The sequence below is a fragment of the Myxocyprinus asiaticus genome, chromosome 33 (genome assembly GCF_019703515.2).
Source record: "Myxocyprinus asiaticus isolate MX2 ecotype Aquarium Trade chromosome 33, UBuf_Myxa_2, whole genome shotgun sequence".
Lineage (NCBI taxonomy): Eukaryota > Metazoa > Chordata > Actinopteri > Cypriniformes > Catostomidae > Myxocyprinus > Myxocyprinus asiaticus.
The window spans coordinates 10,554,331-10,575,115 of record NC_059376.1 but is presented as its reverse complement, the minus strand read 5'-3'; the positions used below and the strand labels follow the sequence as shown (position 1 = coordinate 10,575,115).

Genomic DNA, 20,785 nt, shown 5'->3' with positions numbered 1-20,785 from the left:
AAATTTCATTTTTGGGTGAACTATACCTTTAATCAGAATTTTAGATCATCTTACATCATACAACGAAAGTGAATGGTGACTGAGGCTGTCAGTCTTTAACATTATACCTAACAATTCATTTTGTGTTCCATGGGATAAAGAAAGATTTGGGGTTGGAACTACATGAGGGTGAATAAATGACAACAGATTTTTCATTTTGAATTAACTATCCCTAAAACTATAACCACCAAAGTCTAAGAATTAATCATGTCAAAGGAATGTTTTAAAAATGTGAAAAAGAAATGATCTGTCCCTTCCTTTGCATCTCCAAGTAATTTCATAAATAATGATTGGATGTCCAGTGTGGATCACTGATATTTAATGTTGCTGTTCTCAATGTATATGATTTACGGCGCTTGAAGTGAATTTAAGTTTTTTTGGTATTTCAATGAATTCCTGCACATAGATTTTGAAAATACCTCTCGCCAAACGGGAGAGTTTCACAAAAAGGCTAGTGGCAATTTGAGATTAACAGCTAAAATAGTAAAATATCTGTTAATAAATAAATAGTACACTCTTATTTCTATAACACATGCTGACTATTTCACATCAACGCTAGATTCAGTATATATACACATACATTTTCTTTGCTGTAATCTTTGTAAGACATATTTCATTTACAAATGGCTATTTATTTATATCATATTATTTTCCTTTTATCTCTATAGATTATAATTTTTTTCATGAAAATAAGTATATCTAGGAGCTCTCTACATTATGGCCTGGTTGCTTAGGTGATTTCCACTGGATTTCACAATGACCTTGCCTTTACCTACGCATGAATCAGTCTGTAAACCAGCCTGATTTGTCCTTGAATCCTGGTAACATGTTACTCTATTCATCAAATGTGAAGTGATAAACATAGACTTGGACATTCAAGATGTTTTCGCACTGGTGCATGCCTTTTTTCCAGTTGAGAAGTAATGTGTCCCTGTATAAACCACTGTTTTGTCTTGCTTTCTTTTGTGTGTGTGTGTGTGTGTGTGTGTGTGTGTGTGTGTGTGTTTTCACTTTGCATTTATGTGTGCTAAGTGTGGATTGGCAAATTGGTCTGAAGTTAAGAGCTGTCACCAATATTGCGTTTCTTGCCAAAGAGATTCGTTGCATCTCTGTTGCGTAGATTTGGCTGGCTCTTGTATCCTTGGGGACTGACAGACCACCGCCACCCACCACGAATCTCCATTCCAGTAGGTGCTGTGGCAGACGGACACGGCTTGTTCTGCAGTAGTTGGAAGAGCATGGCAATCTCAGGCCCTAATCGGGTCAACAGATTTGCCCTCACCAAGTCCACTGTCTCTTCGTCACACTCCATCAAACTCTGCAGTAGTTTCCCATAAAACCTGCAGTGAGATAGAGGAAACTCACACTGAGCCAGTGGGTCAACAAATTAGGGTGTTAAGTAACGTTACAAAGCTACATGGATAGTTGATGCATGACTTGTCCATGGACTTTATGTTTTTGGTAACACTTTACATTATTGTTCCTTTGTTAAGGGTTTATAAAGAGGTTCATTAATGACTAATAATTCATTTACAAATAAATTTTAAAATATGCATAAAAAGGGCGACTTTCATGGAATACCTTCCAAATAGTGAGCTAATTTTTCTTTACATGTTATAAATGCCTAATAACACTTATTCAACATTAGTAACCTACAGTATGAAAATGTATATTAATGGTAATACAAAGCATTTATTAACATATATAAAGTTCTGTGTGGTACACTAAGGCTTTAATATATGATAAATGCTTTGAGTGAGCATGAAGACCTTAAAAAATGTTTTTGCAGAGGACTTTGGGTAACTATGACAAGGTAAGTTGGGACACCATTCTGTGTAGCACCATTATTTTGTCAAGAAAAGTTACAACACCAGTGAGTCAAGACATAATAGTAATTCCCCTTCTGTCACTCACTCAACGTTGTGTCGATGTAGTGACACTAGGGGTTGCTCCTGAGAGCCCCGATCACCTCAGATCTTTGAGAAAAGGCCATTGAGAATTGGCGAGTGGAATTTGCATGCCACTCCCCCGGACATACAGGTATAAAAGGGAGCTGGAATGCAGGATTCATTCAGATTTTTTCTTCGGAGCCGAGCGGTTGTACTATCAGGGAGCTGAATACTACTGCTGTTCCATTCACCTCTTAAGAAGCGTATGCTGTTGGATATGCGGTGCATTTCCAGCAGCTTTCTCTACTTCTGCACGACGAGTGCAGATTTCACCCCTGGGTGCTTCGACAGCGCTAAAAGAGTGTATATTCCTGCTAAAGAGTATATTTTCTCTATTAGAGCACACACAATGACGTTGAACGTCTTTTTAAAGACGCATCTTTTTAAAGATGCCTTTCCGTCTTTGTGTGATTCCTGGATGTGGACATTATCTCTCCACCTCCGACGGCCACAGGCGCTGCCTCATGTGTCTGGGCAGCGATCACACTGAGGCAGCGTTTGTGGATAGTTCATGTTCTCATTGCGAGGATATGACCATAGCAACATTGCGGTTGCGGCTTTCCTTCTTCCGAGGGAAAGCCACTCTAGCCGCCCCCCGTGCTGTGCCTTCTACCCATGGGTGTGAGACCGGCCCGGCTGGCGCTGGAGGCGATTTGGGGAGTTCAATGGGCGCGGTCTTGCCAGGTAATTCCCCGCAGACCTCCCGTTCCCCAACACGCTCGTTTGCTCCTGTCCATTTCCGAAATGAGACCAGCCCACCTCATGGCCGGCTTGACGTCTCTTTTGGGGCCCACGAGCAGGATGAGTCTTTGATTGCTGCATCGGAGAGTGCACTGGCGATGTCGGATGCCGAGGACTCGACTGGGCTGCCAACTTTGTGTCTGCCCACCCAGTCTGAGGCCGACGCAGAGCTGACCACCATGCTTGCGCGGGCTAGCTCTCGGCCCCAGCGTAGAGACCCCCGCAGGAAGCTGATGTCCCCGTCTCTCGGGCCGGCATTAGGACCCGGAAGGCTCCTAAGCGCCCCTGAGATGGACGACCCAGGGAGCGAGACATCCGCTATGGAGCTGGTATCCAGACCACTCCATCCCCCGCTGGAGGGCCGGAAAGTAAATCCTTTGTTTCCTTTTCTTTTTTGTTCACCACACCCCGAATGGGCTGCGGTACCCAAATTGTCAAAAAAAGAGCAGTTTCCTCACTCCTTGGGTCACTTAATCGGTGTTCACGGCCGCCGTTGTCATGACCGCCAGACACCGAGCATTCGCAGTCAGGGCCCCGCGAATGCGGCCCCCTGCCTTCACGCACCCGGCCGCGCCACACCTATGGCCAGCCGGTTGTGATGAGCCTCGGGGACAGCCCAAGAGGCCCTCCTCCTCAGTCGCTAACCCGCCCTATGCCGGGTATGCAGAGAAAGGTAAGTGCTTTGAGGTCCCCCTCAGCGCAACCGCCTCGGGTCGAAGCAACGCTCCTCGACGTGGCGTTGCCTGCTCCCCCCCGCCACGAGGCCTCACCCCCAGGTATGTCAGATGCGATCGTCCCCTTTGTGCCCCTCGCCCGGAGCTTGGACGCGTGGCTAACGCTTTCCAACCCATCGCAGTGGCTGGCCAGGACCATCTGACTCAGCTACGCAATTCAGTTCGCCAGGCGCCCACCCCGGTTCAGCGGCGTCTGCTTCACTTCAGTGCAGGGTGAGAGCGCTGCCACTCTGCGTGCGAAGTTCGCGACCCTTCTACGCAAGGGCACGATAGAGCCTGTCCCTCCAGCCGAGATGGGGAAAGGGTTCTACAACTCTTACTTCATTGTACCAAAGAAAGGCAGTGGGTTGCGGCCAATCTTGGACCTGCGAGTTCTGAACCGGGCCTTACACAAACTCCCGTTCAAGATGCTAACGCAGAAACATTCTGGCATGAGTCCAGCATCAAGATTGGTTCGCGGCGGTAGACATGAAGGATGCATACTTTCACATCTCGGTTCTACCTCGACACAGACCCTTCCTACGGTTTGCTTTCGACGGCCAGGCGTATCAGTACAAGGTCCTACCCTTCGGCCTGTCCCTGTCCCCTCGTGTCTTAACGAAAGTCGCAGAGGCAGCTCTTGCCCCATTAAGGGAAGTGGGCATCCGCATACTCAACTACCTCAATGACTGGCTGATTCTAGCACACTCTTGAGAGTTGCTGTGCGCGTACAGGGATTTGGTGCTCAGGCACCTCAGCCGTCTAGGGCTTCAGGTCAACTGGGAAAAGAGCAAGCTCTCCCCGGTTCAGAGCATCTCTTTTCTCGGCATGGAGTTAGACTTGGTCTCAATGATAGCACGCCTCACAAGCGAGCACGCGCAGTCGGTGCTGAACTGCCTGAAGTCATTCAGGCGGAGGACAGCAGTTCCACTGAAACACTTTCAGAGGCTCCTGGGGCATATGGCTTCCTCAGCGGCAGTCACGGCGCTCGGGTTGATGCATATGAGACCGCTTCAGCACTGGCTTCAGTCTCGAGTCCCGAGATGGACATGGTGCCGCGGCACACATCGTGAAGCTATCACGCCACTCTGCCGCCACTTATTCAGCCCTTGGACAGACCTTGCATTTCTACAGGCAGGAGTTCCCCTACAGCAAGTGTCCAGACGTGTCGTGGTCACCACAGATGCCTCCAAACTGGGCTGAGGCGCCATGTGCAATGGGCACGCAGTCGCCAGTTCCTGGTCAGGACCGCAACTGGGTTGGCACATCAACTGCCTAGAGTTGCTGGCTGTACTACTCGCCCTGCGGAGGCTATTGCCATTGATCCAGGGCAAGCATGTGTTGGTCTGGTACGACAACACAGCGACAGTAGCATATATAAATCGCCAAGGCGGCGTAGACTCTCATCGCATGTCGCAACTCGCCCGCCATCTCCTCCTCTGGAGTCAGCAGCGGCTAAGGTCAATGCCACAGCAGACGTGCTGTCGCAGCAGGCAACGCTCAGTGGAGAGTGGAGATTCCACCCCCAGGTGATCCAGCTGATTTGGAGTCGATCCGGCAAAGCACAGGTAGACCTGTTCGCTTCCCGGGAATCCTCCCACTGCCCGCTCTGGTATTCCCTGATGGGAGCCCACCTCGGGACAGATGCCCTGGCACACAGCTGGCCCCGGGGGCTGCACAAATACATATTCCCCTCAGTGAGCCTTCTTGCACAGACCCTGTGCAAGGTCAGGGAGGACGAGGAACAAGTCACTCTCGTGGCCCCATACTGGCCCACTCAGACTTGGTTCTTGGACCTCACACTCCTCATGACAGCACCTCCCTGGCGAATTCCCCTGAGGAAGGACCTTCTTTCTCAAGGACGGGGCACCCTCTGGCATCCGTGCCCAGACCTCTGGAATCTCCATGTCTGGCCCCTGGACGGGACGTGGAAGGTCTAAGCGGTCTACCACCAGCAGTCATAGACACGATCACTCAAGCCAGAGCTCCCTCTACCAGGCAGTTTTATGCCCTAAAGTGGCGCTTATTCACGAATTGGTGTTCTTCCCGAGCCGAAGACCCCCAGAGATGCGCAGTCAGGTCAGTGCTCTCATTTCTGCAGGAGAGGCTGGAGGGGCGGCTGTCCCCCTCCACCTTGAAGGTGTATGTAGCCGCTATAGCGGCTCACCACAACGCAGTCGATGGTAAGTCCCTTGGACAGCACGACCTGATCATCAGGTTCCTCAAAGGCACCCGGAGACTTAATCCTCCCAGGCCATGCCTCTTCCCCTCATGGGATCTCACCATGGTCCTCCTGGGCCTTCGGAGAGCCCCATTTGAGCCGCTAGAGTCAGTCGAGCTGAAAGTCCTCTCCTTAAAGACGGCTCTTCTGATTGCGCTCACCTCCATCAAGAGGGTGGGGGACCTGCAAGTGTCCTCTGTCAGCGACACTTGCCTGGAGTTCAGTCCGGCAGATTCTCACGTGATCCTGAGACCCCAACCGGGCTATGTGCCCAAGGTTCCCACGACCCCCTTCAGGGATCAGGTGGTGAACCTGCAAGCGCTGCCCCAGGAGGAGGCAGACCCAGCCCTGTCGTTGCTGTGTCTGGTGTGTGCTTTGTGCACCTACTTGGATCGCATGCAGAGCTTTAGACACTCTGAGCAGCTCTTTGTCTGCTTTGGTGGACAGCGGAAAGGGAACGCCACCTCCAAACAGAGGCTTGCCCACTGGATCGTGGATGCCAAAGAGTGTGAAAAAGTGTGTGGCATCCTCGTGGGCACTGGCCAATTGCACCTCTCTAGCAGGCATCTGCAGAGCAGCGTGCTGGGCAACACCCAATACTTTCGCGAGATTTGCGAGGGTTGAGCCGGTTTTGTCCCGTGTTCTTTCAGGTACAAACAGCTGGCCGGGTGTATCGCTTGCGTATAGCACCTTTCCCCTCCCCTGAGGCGAAAACGTGCACTTTTACCCCCAGTCAAGTTCACAAAGTTGTGGACCCTGGACCCCTCAGGGATGTGGGAAACTACATGACATCTTTTGGGGCGTTGGGGGAGGTTACGTGCAGTCTGATTCACCTGCTATTATGCACGGAGCAGCAGCTTGCTTGCACCTGCATCGGCAGTTCACGTAACATGGTTCAGCTGTTGTGCCGTTTTTCCATAGGGACCCCTATTGTCACTACATCGACACAACGTCGAGTGAGTGACAGAAGGGGAACGTCTCAGTTACTGTCGTAACCTCCGTTCCCTGATGGAGGGAACGAGACGTTGTGTCCCTCTTGCCACAATGCTGTACTAGCCGCTGAAATGGCCGGGACCGTGTCTCGGCTCCTCAGCACAAAACCTGAATGAATCCTGCATTCCAGCTCCCTTTTATACCCATATGTCCGGGGGAGTGGCATGCAAATTCCACTCGCCAATTCTCATTGGCCTTTTCTCAAAGATCTGAGGTGATCGGGGCTCTCAAGAGCGACCCCTAGTATCACCACATTGACACAACATCTCGTTCCCTCCATCAGGGAATGGAGGTTACGACCGAGACGTTAATATAGACATTTTTAATATTTGACATATAGGCAAAACATGATAATTTTTCACAGTCTTTCTGACCCTCTGTCAGAAACGCTCTGTTTTGGTGCTACTTCTCCTTTAAAGGTGGTCGCACACCAGACGAGAGGCGCCACGCTGCGTCGCGGCATGGCACAAGTGTCACACAGTGCATGTTGATGCGATTCAGGTGGGAGACAGTACACACAAAAGTTACCAAGGTTTTCCCTAATTCAAGAATGAACAATGCTAGAGTAAATAATCCATGTACTTTGATAATGATTTGGGTCGAATTTAATGGAAAATATGCGAGTTGCAGAAATTTGAGCAGACTCCAGAGTAGTAGCTGGGTGCCGCCAACATACACCGAGTAGCGTCGGCGGTGTGTGTACCTTCATTGAAAACAGTTGTTTTGAATTTTAGAATGTGCCATGTCTTCCGCCCGACGCGTCCGGTGTGCGACCCCCTTAAGACTTTACAGTAAACGCCCACACGATCAGAACTGATTGGCTTTCTACTCTTGACTGACCTCTTTGCTGTCTTACTGCTCACCGCTACTGGGCGGGGCTACATATGTGATAAGGTAAAGTAGTCGTTGAAGTGTTGTTGTGGAGGTGGTCAGATGCAAGTGCCTACCACATTGTGACATCAAAGTAGAGAATGAGTCATTTTGGCAGCTTGATTTCAACAAATGCTCTTTTTGCAGTGAGGAGGAAGTTTTGAGTTCTGAAACTTACAGTATGTTTTATAGTACAATGAACTCTTATATGTCAAAAGGTGAAGGAAAATTTGATTCCTCATGTCATGAGTCCTTTAGCAAGAGAACATTAATGTAAAGTGATTTTTATTTGTAAATTTACTTAGACGTACACTTTTCATTGGACATATACTGTAAGGCCTTAGGTCACGATTTCTTTTTACGTTTTTCACCAGTTTTAATCACCTTTTTGCCTTCACTAGTTAATTTTGAATGGCTGTGGTGGTGTGACAAATGCATTTTTAAAAGTTTAAATATTACAAGTAGTCTCTGTCATGTAGTCAACTACCCATATGCAATGCTTAAGGCGGTTTTACACGGGAAGCGGTAACCGCGGGTTCCCTATTCATTTTCAATGAGAAAGGGGTGTCAGGCGGCAAAACGGAGGCAGCAGTCTAAGCGGCGCCGCTTTCCAAGCTTATTCATGAGAATCCTGCCACTTTCTCTATTAGCTGGATCAGGTTAAGCCATTAAGGCCTAGGTCAATCATCCAACTTACTCATCCTTAAGTCACAAGTCTTAATTTTTAATTAACTTGGTATTATCTTGTAGAAAATTACATACATTTTTATTTTAGCTTTCCAGTTTCCAAACTTTCTAGACCTTCAGTGTCACTCATTTATTAATTTTTACAGGGAACTAAAGGTCAGGTTTGCCAGATACTTGGCACTCTCACCTGTTGGGAAAGTGACTGGGTAGCTGCGCCACTACTGCAAAGGCCTCTGAGTTTGATTTTATTTAAGTGCAATCATGTATATGAAAACTAACACAATATTTACAGTTGTCACGTCATAGATGCAATATAGGGAGCATTGTTGTTCTTCTACTGGCCTGTTTTGCACGGCTTCTTGTGTGAATGGAAATGCCTGTACAATCTAGAAGTGACAAAAGCCTGCCGCCCACCTCGTCCCATGTAAAACCACCTTTAGAATGCACTCTGCATTCAATGCAAAAGAACATGCTGTGAAAATGTATATATTTGAAATGCCACACGAATGGTTATTTCTCATAATGCTTGTTGCTGCCACAAAATTACCTCACTATTTAAGCTCACAGATAACACTGAAGGGTTGCTATCTACTTCATGACCCTATCAGTATCGTAGAGACACAGTATGCAAACAACAAACACTCCTATGGAATGGCATCATTGCAGGTTACTTGATCTTATAACCTGCATATGATGGAATATGCAAAATATGAATCTCTATTAGCTGGATCTGATTAAGCCATTAAGGCCTAGGTCAAATTATCCATCTTACTCATCCTTAAGTCACAAGTCTTATTTTTTAATTAACTTGGTATTATCTCATAGAAAACGACATAATTTTTTATTTTAGCTTTCCAGTTTCCAACCTTTTTAGACCTTCAGTATCACTCCTTTATTAATTTTTACAGGGAACTAAAGGTCAGGTTTGCCAGATACTTAGCACTCTCACCTGTTAGGAAAGCGACTGGGTAGCTGCGCCACCTCTGCAAAGGCCTCTGGGTTCGATTTGGCCACTGTACAAATGTCCCACTTGCTGTAACACTCTTCTTGAACTTCAGAAATCATCCTCTGGAAAGTGGAACACCGTCTGACTGTTAGAAAGATCTTGGAGGTAATGCCATTGGCGATACACTTCAAGCTTTCCTTCACAAAAGCCTTGCCCTGCAAAATTAACAGGAAAACCCATGTCAAACACAGGAATGAACTTAGATCTTTTAAGAGAACATATAAAGTGAAAATGTTTCTGTTTAAACTGAGTATAACCTTGGCAACTAACAAGTATGGAATTCAGTAGTAGTGACGACCAATTAATAAACAAATTATTTTGAATTGGTTCTCTTTAATTATTCGATCAAACCAATTCACAAAGCGTTTGTGAGGGACTCAACTGTAATGGAGAACATTGTTAAGAGTAAAACTGTGAGGTGGGTGACAACTATAAACTACAACACATTTGACACAATCTAATCAAAAACATGGTGATGTTTTCTGAGAAGTGGTATGAATCTATTTTTTTGACGATTTATTGACATAGTGTCTGTACGAACCAATTCGCTAAAATGAATCAGAATTTCCTACACTATAAAAAAAACATCCTGTTGTTAAAAAAAACTAAAAAAAAAACTAAAAAAAAACTGGCAGCAGTAATTTTCAGAATAAATATGTAACAAATACAGTAAAAATGTAAACAACTTCACAGAACAACCTGTAAATGTTACAGTTTAAATCTGTTGTAATTTACATGACCACGCTGGCACTGAAAAAAAATAAAATAAAAAAAATAAAAAAACTGTTAAATTTACAGTAAAAAAAAGTCATAAACTTGATACTAAACTTCTGAAACTGTAAAAACCTGCTTTTAACTTTATAAGGTATTGTTAATCACCGTACAAATTACAGAAGAGCACATGATGACATGAAGTTCACCAATAGTGACTCTTACAGGAGCAATGACCAATAAACATGTAGAGACAGTGCTCAGTGTCACTCACACAAACAATAAACACCATCAGGGTAACACATGAGAAATTTAAATAATGCAATAAACATGAACTAAACAACTTTAAATATAAAAAAGAACACCCCAATGTACGTAACTGATATTAAAAATAAGAAGAAACATAACTATTCCCATAAAATATAATGAAATATGATGGGTCATGCAGGGAATTGTGGGAATGCCCGATTATTGTTTTTTACTGTAATTTTAGCAATAATTTACTGTAAAAGGTACATATACTCTCTTGATAAACATAATATAAATTTTTACCATTAATTATACAGGAAAATCATACTTTTTACACCTAAAAAATGTAATTTTTACTACATTTTATTGTGAAAACTACTGTATTGTCTTTTAAAATATATGAATATTTTTTTACTGTATATTTTACAGTTAATATTTGTTCATCAATAAACTTTTTTTTTTCTATAGCATTTTTACAGTCTTTTACCATTCAAATTACAGACATTTTTTTACAGTGTATGCAAATCCATTGAAAGCATTAATTTGGCTATGGGTGGAAAAGCCATGAAGGAGCTGCATGTTCCTTTAGCAAAACTGCTAGAGCAATCTGATTCCTAGGGTGCATGTACTGTAAAATGTATACCCTGCATTGCAAAATGTATTTCCATGTATTATAAAGCACATTGGACAAAAGGGTCTTCTAAATGCAGAAATGTAACACCCCAAAGCATTTCTATAAAAGTATACTGCAATAGCTTTATCAGCCCTTTCAGACTTACAGTCCTTTCTTAAAAGATTTTAGCAGCATTCCGTCTGCACAATTTATTTGAGCCTGTTGATTCTTAAGTCCATTCTTATGTTCTACAGAGACTGTAGAAAACACTGTCACATCAAATGGATATTGTGCACCCATTGCTGAACTTATGCATCTTCATGGTATTTTGCAATTAATTTTAACCAAATTTACATACCTGAGTGTCGAATTTAGCAGCACTGTAGAGAAACGACTTGCAGATGTCGTGCATGCCATCTGTGTCACACGTTGAGTTTTCAAGACAAGCAAAGGCACTGCAGCCCACCTGGAGGGCACTGTTCAAGCAGCGTGCCACATCCGCTGCAAAAATAAAATCACTATTAAATTGGGATACATTAAAAGTATGAAAAGGGCTCTTGGGCACAGTTGTTCTTAGTCTATTTTCAGTGGTTGAAATTTACCACTCAATCACAAAAGTCTGCTAATGTTACCATCCATCCATCCATCCATCCATCCATCCATACATACATAGAAGAGAGACCTGGGGAGAAAAAGAAAACTTGAAACTTTAGTACTGAGCAGGGTTGCTACTAAACATATTGCCGCCAATCTTCAGATAAGTGGTCGGTCAATATGGGATCCTTTGGTTACAAGTTTCTAAGGCAATCAATTACACTATAACTCTGTAGACATTAATAAGAGCATTTCTCTAATGGTACAGTTCATTTTGGTTAATTGAGGCAATAGTCTTTGAAGACCATTTGGACTCCCAGTTAGTATTCCTGTAGGGGGCAGTTAATGCTGCAACATATCTTCAGGGAAATTATTTAAGGTGAAACTGGTTGTGTGCAGTAGCAGCAATGAACTTGCGAAACCATTTAGGCCAGATAATTAATTCCACGGCTTGCTTACTAGGGAAACAAGACATAAACATAGGATCATTCATAAGGGGACACACACTCATTACCACCTTCCTCGCCCATGGGATGTTTAAATAGCATTCAGTCTGGGAGAATTATTGTACAAACTGAAATGCTGATAAACGACAAAAATTTTTATGTAACCATGTGTGAGTTTCCATTCAATTCTGATATAAAGCAAAATTTCTTCTTATATAGATTTCAAATGACAAACAACAACAAGCCTTACTAGCCACTGGACACCCTCAAATATATGATAGTGTAACTGGGCCAAGCTTTGGCATCATTACTCCACTCCACTATTTGCCATAAATTTTATGTCTATTACAGCCATTTTTCTTTTCTTAGCACTGTTTGCGACCCAATGAATGAAGAATCTTCACATTGGGCCTTCTTGTGGGAATCTGGGTGGTGTGTGCCCTGCGTTTGCCCTAGTGGTGGAAGACTGGTAGTCAGTGAGTGAGAGAAAGAGAGGTCCAGGGCATGTGTGCCATGTAGTATTGGGTTCTGCTGACTGTCACTTTTGGCATAAGACTCATTGTTTTCTTTACGCTTACATGTGTCAAGACAATAACGTTAAGCGTAACCAGTAAGAGGGCCAAAACCGTCACCACTTTGCTGCACAAACATGCAGACTGTGTAGGGCTAGGATCTTAGATGTCTTCAACATCTCGTTTCTGCAGTTAATGCAGCCTGATCTCATGAAAATTATGTGACTGAGGCAACATTGTTTTATTTTTAATGATATTACACAGTTTATTACACATTTTGCGGCAGTTCTGAGGTGAAATGTCAGAGTAAAAAAGTGAGTTAAACTTACTCCCAACCAGATATGGTTTTTAAGGTTAATGCTCTATCGAGTTTTAAATCGAAAAACAAAACCTACCTTCCTACCCTAAACCTTCAACTTAAGCCAAACCAATAGTGTCATAAAAAGCAAATGTGAAATGAAAAACAATTGCTGAAGCAACAACATCATTTTGTGGTGCTTCTATGGCATTGTTGGCTTATGTATCGACTTGCATGCTATTCAGGACTCCTATTCTGGTCTTTTGCATCGCAAATGCAACGCTTTATCAATTGAGATAGTGTGCAATTTGATTGCACTTGAACAAGCTTGTAAATGTAGTTGGGTATATAACACAAACATAAAAAAGTATTGCCTTACAAGTCATGCACTATAGTAAAAGTGTTTTGATGCCATAAGATAGCACTGTGTGAGGAACAGAGTGAAAAGTGTTTATGAACTGATAATCTGCTGTTTATTTGTGATTTGTGTGAATGTGATCATGTGGTGTGGTCATTTCACCAATAAACTGACACGATAAATTCATCAAGCTATGTAAAAATAATTTCGCAAAAATATAGGTATACTGCAGTAACTAGGGATGTGCACGGTTACCATTTTTAACATTCGGTTAACCATGGGGTTTCATGAATGGTTAATCGGGTTTTTCGTTGGAATAAAGAATTTTTATTGCAATGGAATTTCCTTAAACACTACTCAAAACAGCAGCAAATAAAGTGCACAGTGAGCTATGAGTCTAAATAGTACAATACAAACATCTTCAATTTATAAAATCTTGCATTAAAATCAAACAAAATTTATCAAACCGTCATTGCCAGTATATGCGCTCTGCAGGGCAGTTTCACATTTCCGTGAGGGAGCAAATGAAAGTGTTGTCATGTGCGTGGAGTCCCACTGCTGTGGTTAAATAGCCTCTTCGGGGTGCTTTGATTTTTAAATGGTTTAAAATCAAATTACATTGAGCGTGTCTAATTATTGTGCTAAATGTGCACACCAGAGCAAAAGGGAAAAACACTGTCTTACCGTTTATCAAGCGCTGAAACGTTGCTCTGTGAAAAATAAACTGGAATCATGTTTATTGGTGTAACAAACAGTCACAAAGTACTCTACTTCAGAACGCAGCACAACGAATGAAACACAACGCATGTGTTTCGAGATGCGTTTATAGAAATTAAAGTCTTTTTAACTTTACTCGGTGTCTAAAAATGAAGCAATTCTGTACAAAGCGCTGAAAGAAAAAAAAGGGAGATTCTGCGCAACAGTCAAAGACGTCTGTCCAGCGCGTTCCAGTATTACTGATCTATAATAGAAAAACAGCGCAGATGCACACAAAAGCATGTTTGAATAGCCCCTAACTCACCCTATACTTGAAAAACTGACCCAAACCTGACGGTTTGTTGGAACTCATCTCGGATCAGGATGAAGACCTCTATTGCACGTGTAGAATAACCGAATAGTGATTTTGATATTCGAATAGTGGCGCATCGAAAGGTTAATCGAATGTCGACTCATCCCTAGTAGTAACGTGATACTATGAGACCAGGTTAAGTTAATGAGATTAAATTGGGAGCAAATGGAGACTTTTTTTTTACATGTCTCTTCGAGTTCCTCAGGATCCTCTGGACCCACTGCAACAGTGTGCGGTGTGATACAAGTTTTGATTGCTGAGTGCGGGTGTGGGTGGGAAGACACTGATGTTTGCGCTGGGAGTGGGAGAAAGAAATGACTCGCAGGACTATAAATATATAAATATATAAAAATAAAATAAAAGTTACTCAAATGTATTTTATGTTTTTAAGGTACACAATGTTTTAAGATAACCTACAGAATGTTTTAACGTACAGAATGTTAACACAAATATTCGTGTTATTCATCTACTGTGCAAGAGCAACAAAAAATAAACAATTTATAGGCGCAGGTTTGGTGGCTAATTCATACAAATTCTTCCTCGTGCTCTATGCAGTGGAAAGTACCACTCTGAGGCAAAAATGTCTGAGCATGACGGCGGGTCCCTTAGTGCTATAGATTTTAAATTATTTATTTATTAAAGAAAGGTACAAACTTTGTAAACCAACCACCAAAACCAAAACTTTGAAACCAACCACAGGTACTGTAAATCAGATATTTGGCCATTTTAGAGTGTTAATGAAATGTGTTCTCTCTCTCTCTCTCTCTCTCTCTTTCTTTCCATTTTTTTTTTTTTCACGGGTGGGAATTGGAAAAAATAGCCTATGACACCGGAGCGGGCAGGAGCAGGACAGAATCTTATGGGAGCAGGACTGAAAAATTAGTGTAGACCTCAATCTATGGGCTTTTGAGGGTGGGAGCAGGACAAAACATGAAAGTTTTACATGCACACAACACGTGCGCATATTGGATAAGATGGCAAGAATGGCGGTTAAAGTGTTTACATGCAATGTAAAATCAGGATAATGGGCAAAAAATCTACCCGTGTCGATCGGTTTATTCTTATTCTTATTTATGACCTTACACCGATAAAGGAACGCGTTTATTATGTTCACATGACCACATAATCGGTGTAAGAACATGCATGTGAACACACTCATTGTCTCAAACTGTGCTCAGATTTGCCAAGATACTAAAGTCTGCAATCAAAAGTCAGAGATTTTAACATGAACTCAAACATGTCTAATCAGATTCTTCCAAGACCAAATTATCTGAGTTATGCTATACACATTAATTTCATTGCTCCCTTCGCTTACTGTATACCAACAATTTTCTAATTTGTTTACATTTTTAGTTCTCCTAAAGACTTCACGGAAAAAACAAATGAGACAAAGTTACTACAACTTAACATAACTGAGAACTCCATTAAGTTTCCTGAGCTATGCAAGAGAATATTTTCCTCTGGGCAGTCATAAAGATGATAAACATCTTTGTTTTAATACGGAGTACAACTGAATCACTTTCCCGCTCTCGCTGTTAGCCTCAGGAGTCAGGACAGGTGATGGTCAAATATTTCCATGATTAGCCTCCCTTATCAGTTGAAAAGTTTTCCTTGTGAAGCAGAACAACATTTAATCGTTTTTTCACTTTTCTTCGAATAAGAGCTAAATGATACCATGGTATGTCTTGCTGACCCATGTCTTAGCCTTTGGTCTGTGTTTAAACCGGTTAATCTAGTTTCAAATGTTTAAACGTATAATGAAGACTGCCATATCACATTGTATCTCTCATCATCTCTGGACTTTACTGGGAAAATACAATGCTTTATCTGCATCAAAAAAAGTTCTCTGATTTGTGCTGTTAGTTTATCAACACCTGTAGTATATGACGTTCGTGGAGGCAAAGTGTGTTGCTTGTATCATCAGACACCACCCTGGACGTCATCGGTAACCTTACAAGGGAAAATAGTGTTACGGATGAATTGGGCCACACAGTCAAGGGGTTGTCTCTTCACCTATACTGCAGATGGCTGAGATAGGACATAAAATATGGGTTTGATATTTAATTTGATGCTTTCATAGAGCACTTATTGTATTGCAATGGGAAACAGTCATGATGATTAGACATATTACGACTAATGAAACTTGAATACAGCCTGGCTGGCTCACTCTAATGATTCAGAGGGCACCGTGATGGGCCCTGACAGGTCAGAACTAATTTGAGATCCCAGAAAAAACCTCAATAGACTATGCACCGTTTGGTGTTTGCGTTCTCTCTCGCTCACTCGTATCATCAAGTTCATTAAAACCACAACTGAGCCCCTATATACAGTTCTCGACAGGTGATATTACACGTTTCCACGCAGGCTAATAGGAATAGGATGAATTGTTGGAATTAATCATTCATTTTTACACTTACATCACTACCTGTTCAGATTTCAACTTGCAGAGCATGTGACCCCCAACTTGAACTCGTGGCCCTTGAGAGCCAGTGTTTCACACCAGACTGTAATGACTCAGCTACACCCTGCAAATTTAGAGACTGTGCTGGCATTGCCTTAGTATGTCAGGTAGAGTTTATTAGTTTACAACTGGACTTTTTTCATAATTTGAAGATGTTTCAACGCCCATCCACAGTTTTATCATATTCCCATCAACCTACAACTGATGTCGGCACTAGGAAACGCCTTAAGATAATGCGAGATAAAGTCCTGTTGTAAATTAACTTTGACAGTCTACAATGAACAGGATGAAAGTAAACCAATAGTACACAATGCCAACAAAATTTTTAATTCAAAAATTAATATAACATTTCAGTATTAAAAAACCTTTGATTAAACATCTTTGTCAATAAATAAAAAATTGTGCCATTTTTGGAATGCACCCTACATATTTTCTTTCACAAACTATATATTGTTCATTTCTGCCTTTTTGGAATATTGTGCACCACTGTCTCTTTGTCTCAAAACCACTGAGTCAGTACATGTCACCCTGGCAACAAAGTACAACAGGAAGCAATGCAAATACCAAGTGGAGTCTGACAAAGGTTTTGACGTCCCAAACAGAGACGGAACGGAACTGAATGTCCCATGCCACACACAGATCTACTCTTTGACACTTGGACAAGCACTTCTCTGCCGCATAATAATAACTGACAAAGGAAGAAACTTTTGTAAGATGGTCTGAGGCCAGATTTTCAATCTCAGTATAATAATGGGCAGTAAACACTTGTCATAAAGGTGAAGGTGTAAAGTTCTTGGGTCCTTTCAGTTGTGGAAAATGCTATATAAACCCTCCGTTGTGCCTACTCCCATAAAAGATAGCGACCCACCCTCTAACTCCATCTACCTGCATGATCTTCACATCTGCTATGGCATGAATGAGTGCTGCCAGTAAGTGCATCTTTCCAGTAACATCCTACAAAACTGCATATGCAAGGGGCGCTCAATCCTACTCTTGGAGATCTACCTAAACCAAAAGACCTTGGTTAGCTGGTTCAGGTGTGTTTCATTAGAGCTTGAACTAAATTTAGCAGGAGCTGGATTGAGCACCCTTGAGCAATGCTGAGCATGATAATGACACTGACAATGACCCCACTGAGAAAAGCCTTTACTGAAAAAAATAAATAAAATAAAATAAATAATAAATAAATAAATAAATAAATAAACACAAACATAACGTGTAAAAATACATAGCTTCTACTCAGAAATTTACATATTTATAACCTTTTTAGCTTTCTTTTATCTTAACTTATTTTCATTCATGTGTAAAACACAAAAATATAAATTTTAAGATGAACTTAGAGATTTACATATAGTACATGAATAATTGTAAATTCCTTGAACTTCTTTAGCTTACATTAAGATTTTAAGTACAACTATCTCAAGCAATCATGTACAGAACTGAGGGTGTGTGGAATACCCATAAGCCCTTGCGCTTTAATAATTTAAGCATGTTTGGTTGGTCAAAAGGAACATTAGTTGTTATTAAGAATTCATAGAGATTTTAGCTATATTTTTAGTATTATTTATGCTGTTTTACTGTAAATAGCTGTTTTGTGTAAATTCACCATAAGGGTGATTATTGTTCCATAAGTGGTCAACTTGGATCCTGTTCAATTCATGTCATTTTTCCATGCGCATGTGAATGTGCATAGTTGAAGTGGATGTGCACTTCTTTGGGAAATCAAGTTTAATGCCTGACCTCAGATATTATTTTCTTAAGAGCCAAATCAGTTAAGTAGAAACAATTATATAAATGTTAATTTTAAACAACTTGCTATTAGTTAGTTGATATTAGAGTCTGTTTTACTGAAAATCATTTATCTAGATGAATTAAGAAATCATAAAATGCAGTAAATCCATTTAGAAAACACTTTTAATGATTAAAAAAGTATATGTAACTGCTCCTTTCAGTATGAAAATAAGAATGTTTTAGATTTGACTCTAATTTGGTTTTGTGCATTTAGGGACCGATTTTAAACACACAACGCAATTTAGGCTATTGTGCGGATCTTTCATGTTCTGCGTTGATAAATCTGTCCAATAGGAAGTCCTTCAGAAGTATAACTAAAAATCCACCGCGTAAAAGAAAGCCCTGAAACTCCTATAAAAGCGCACCGTAAAGCCGCAAAATAAGCGGCATGCAGATTCATTCGCATTCATTCATCGCTCAGCCTCTACTGCGCTCAATGCATCAAAAGAATCTACGATGAGTCCTCACAGGCGCATCTATGCCCGGTAGCCGCAGGGTCAGAGGATGAGCGTAATATTTACTGATGCATCTGCTGCCACAGAGCAGGTCAATAGATGCAACGGATGATATAGAGGAGATGACAGCTCTCATAAGAGCTCCGCACGTCTACCCGACACCAACCGAGCCCAGTGCATGCGTGTCTGAATAAAACCGGCTCATTATCTCCCATACGGTTCCATACTTACAGGGGCTGTTGGCAGAGAAGCGTGCTCTCCTCGGCGAATAGGATTCGTTCTGATCCAGTTCATACGCGGAGGCGATGAGCACGGCGAGCAGCAAAAGTACGGTCCTTAGCGGCATCTCTCGCTGAACGATACTGGCTTTTTTACCAAGGGGAATAAAAGAGGACTTCCTTTATCGCTCGCGCGCGGTATATGGTACTTGTTTTTTGGCGACCTGATGACAAACGCGGAGAAAATGTGCGTGATGTAGGCAGTCTCATGAAGGCTCTGTCTGTCCGGCTGATCTCTTCAGCAGTTTCTTCTTCTTCCAGCAGCGTGCATTACAGGAGCGCAGGTCGCCCTTTATATATGCCCGAGCATCACGAGCCCGCCGCTCAGCCCAATCACATCACAGCACGCGCTCTTACACAGCCACAGCTCAAACTTTTATTCATTGATCCGTGTAATTTAAATAGGCTTCTCCACGCGGTAGAGAATTGCGTGTGGCATAAAGTTTGCTGTTGGGAAAACACATCCGCACACTGCTGTTATATACAAATGTTATATCTGTTCTGTACAAATGTGGTATGGCAATAAAAGACATATAAACCAACTGCCATACAATCAGTGCGTTTTCTACTATTTAACTATGGACAGCTGAAAAGGAGAATTAAACCTGGGATTCACTATTCCATAAATATTTGTGTCACTTTAAATGAGTAAACTGGTCCATAAAATAATACTGGCATATGACCCCAGTGCTGATTAAAATGCACGGCTGGTATTACGCATTACTGACATTGACATCTTTTTTATTTTTATTTTTATTTAGTAATCCTTGTATTATGCTTCAACGGGTAGCCACTGTGCGATTACTAGCATTGTGTTTTAGTCAAATATATTGCGTTATTTGTTTTTTCTTAAATGTCTTTAAAGAAATAACATGTGAAGTTATTCAAATGACGAATTTTATCGCATTGGCATTTTGCTGGACTATCTACAATGGCGCTATTGTACTCGGTGAAGCATACGGAATTGTCTCTTACTAGGAGCTAAACTCTGTAGTTATTTACACAAATCATGTAGCGAATAGAAACCTGTCATTGTTGACTTAAAAGCGCGTCTCGAAACTCCGCAGAGAGCTCGCGCGCGGCGCACGTGAAGAAGCGCACGCGTGAAATGACGCTGAAGTATGAGCGGTAATAATGGCTCATTCAGCACAGTCATGGGTTAATTTTACATATACTCATGTTTTAAGTTTGAAAAAAGGGATTTAGCGCGAAAAACAATTAGTGCGCCCGAATAGGACGTGTTGCGTGGTGTAGAAACGGTTTTTGTATCTGCATTTTATTTAGAATAGCCTATCCTTAAATACTGTGAAGGCCAATTCACACTGCCCCAACAAATTCCAACTAACTCTAACGAACACTTGAGTATTTATATAACTGCTGTCAGCAGTCTGCTGATCTCCTGGGATTTTCACGCACAACAGTCTCTAGAATTTACTCCGGATGGTGCCAGAAACAAAAAACATCCAGTGAGCGGCAATTCTGCGGACAGAAACACCTTGTTGATGAGAGAGGTCAGCAGAGAATGGCCAGACTGGTTCGAACTGACAAAGTCTATGATAACTCAGATAACCGCTCTGTACAATTGTGGTGAGAAGAATAACATCTCAGAATGCTATTCTGAGATGCGGGTTGGCGCTGTTTTGGCGGCACGAGGGGGACCTACACATTATTAGGCAGGTGGTTTTAATGTTGTGGCTGATCAGTGTATATGTGTAATATATACACTGATCA

General features: G+C 42.2%; 1 protein-coding gene across 1 annotated transcript; it reads right to left on the bottom strand.

Annotated features, from left to right (window-relative positions):
* Window positions 1–1,080: 1,080 nt before the first annotated feature.
* On the bottom strand, window positions 1,081–19,134 carry LOC127423989 (stanniocalcin-like). The gene is made up of 4 exons (XM_051668731.1): window positions 19,008–19,134; window positions 11,151–11,293; window positions 9,163–9,374; window positions 1,081–1,379 (listed from the first exon to the last, which is right to left on the bottom strand). Exons 1-4 carry the CDS (start codon window positions 19,120–19,122, stop codon window positions 1,097–1,099), a joined length of 753 nt encoding a protein of 250 aa, XP_051524691.1. The 5' UTR covers window positions 19,123–19,134; the 3' UTR covers window positions 1,081–1,096.
* Window positions 19,135–20,785: the final 1,651 nt, after the last annotated feature.